We start from the raw sequence: 1182 nt of genomic DNA on the forward strand, positions 1-1182 counted from the left end.
ACGCACGCACGCACACACACACACACACACACACACACACACACACACACACACACACACACATTAAGGAAAATATTAACGAGATTTTTGACTTATACTTACTTTAAGAAAATTAAAATCCGTTATGGTATATTTCTTGAACCTGGGCAAATTCGTCGCCGGTGGTGTTATTCGACCACTCGGAAAATGATCCGAAGAATCTGAGTTTCGTTGATCCGACGACTGTGAAGGAGCTAAAAATAAATAATAATCAGCAAATCGACAACTATTATAAATAATCGAAATAAATGTAAAATGAAACGTATATATATTTGTTAGAATACAAGCATATGTTTTCTCTAATTCATGCAATTTGCTAGACAGACAAAAATAATTTCAACTTTTTGGTGCAACAAACATAGAATACAGACAAATATACTAAAAATAGATGAAATATATTATGTAAGTAATATTTGTATTATACATATACGTGTGTACGCGTATTATATTTGCACATATGTACATCAAATATGATAGTTTCTTTATTATGAACATCAAAAGAATTTATATATTTCTTAAAAATAGAGAGATTTAGCAATTAAAAAATTATTTGCATAATTCGTATTTATATTTATTTTTTGAAATCAGCCAAAAACGATCAATAAACACAAAATATTATGCTTACTTTAGTAGAACTATTATGTTTATCGAAATGTTACAATTAAATAATTAACAGTACGAGATATACGCAGACTATTACTCACTTCTCTTCAAAGCTTGCAATGCTTCAGCGACTAGCTTTTGATTCAATCCACATAGATTCCCTGTCAGTTTTTCACATTTCTTATGGCAAGCCATGTCACAATCTGTAGGAACGTTTTATCAGAGACCAATCAAGGATATTATTATATATATATTAGAGGGTGAATCGAAAAAAATTTTTTTTTTAAATCGATTAAGAATACCTCCTAAAAGTTAGCTATGGACCTCAATATAATTTGGGTAAAATTTCATCAAAATCGATTATTATATTCAAGTTGCCCCTCGACTTTGAAATTATATATAGTATAGTAAGTTTACGCATTTCTTGGATACATGTGTCTCAAAATTCGAAAAAATATTTAAATTTCATTACAATTTCAATTCAAATATTTTTTCGAATTTTGACATATGTATCCAAGAAATGCGTGAACTTACTAATTT

At 28.8% G+C, this 1182-nt stretch overlaps 1 protein-coding gene across 1 annotated transcript; it reads right to left on the bottom strand.

The window, feature by feature from the left end:
- Window positions 1-102: 102 nt before the first annotated feature.
- Window positions 103-884, bottom strand: LOC108771299 (putative protein kinase C delta type homolog; the record flags this gene model as incomplete). The annotated part of the gene is made up of 2 exons (XM_018544599.1): window positions 744-884; window positions 103-233 (listed from the first exon to the last, which is right to left on the bottom strand). Coding segments are annotated over exons 1-2 (225 nt in total), but the record flags the coding sequence as incomplete, so codon positions are not given.
- Between the last annotated feature and the right edge of the window lie 298 nt (window positions 885-1182).

This window comes from Cyphomyrmex costatus, unplaced genomic scaffold (genome assembly GCF_001594065.2).
Source record: "Cyphomyrmex costatus isolate MS0001 unplaced genomic scaffold, Ccosl1.0 C2291085, whole genome shotgun sequence".
NCBI lineage: Eukaryota > Metazoa > Arthropoda > Insecta > Hymenoptera > Formicidae > Cyphomyrmex > Cyphomyrmex costatus.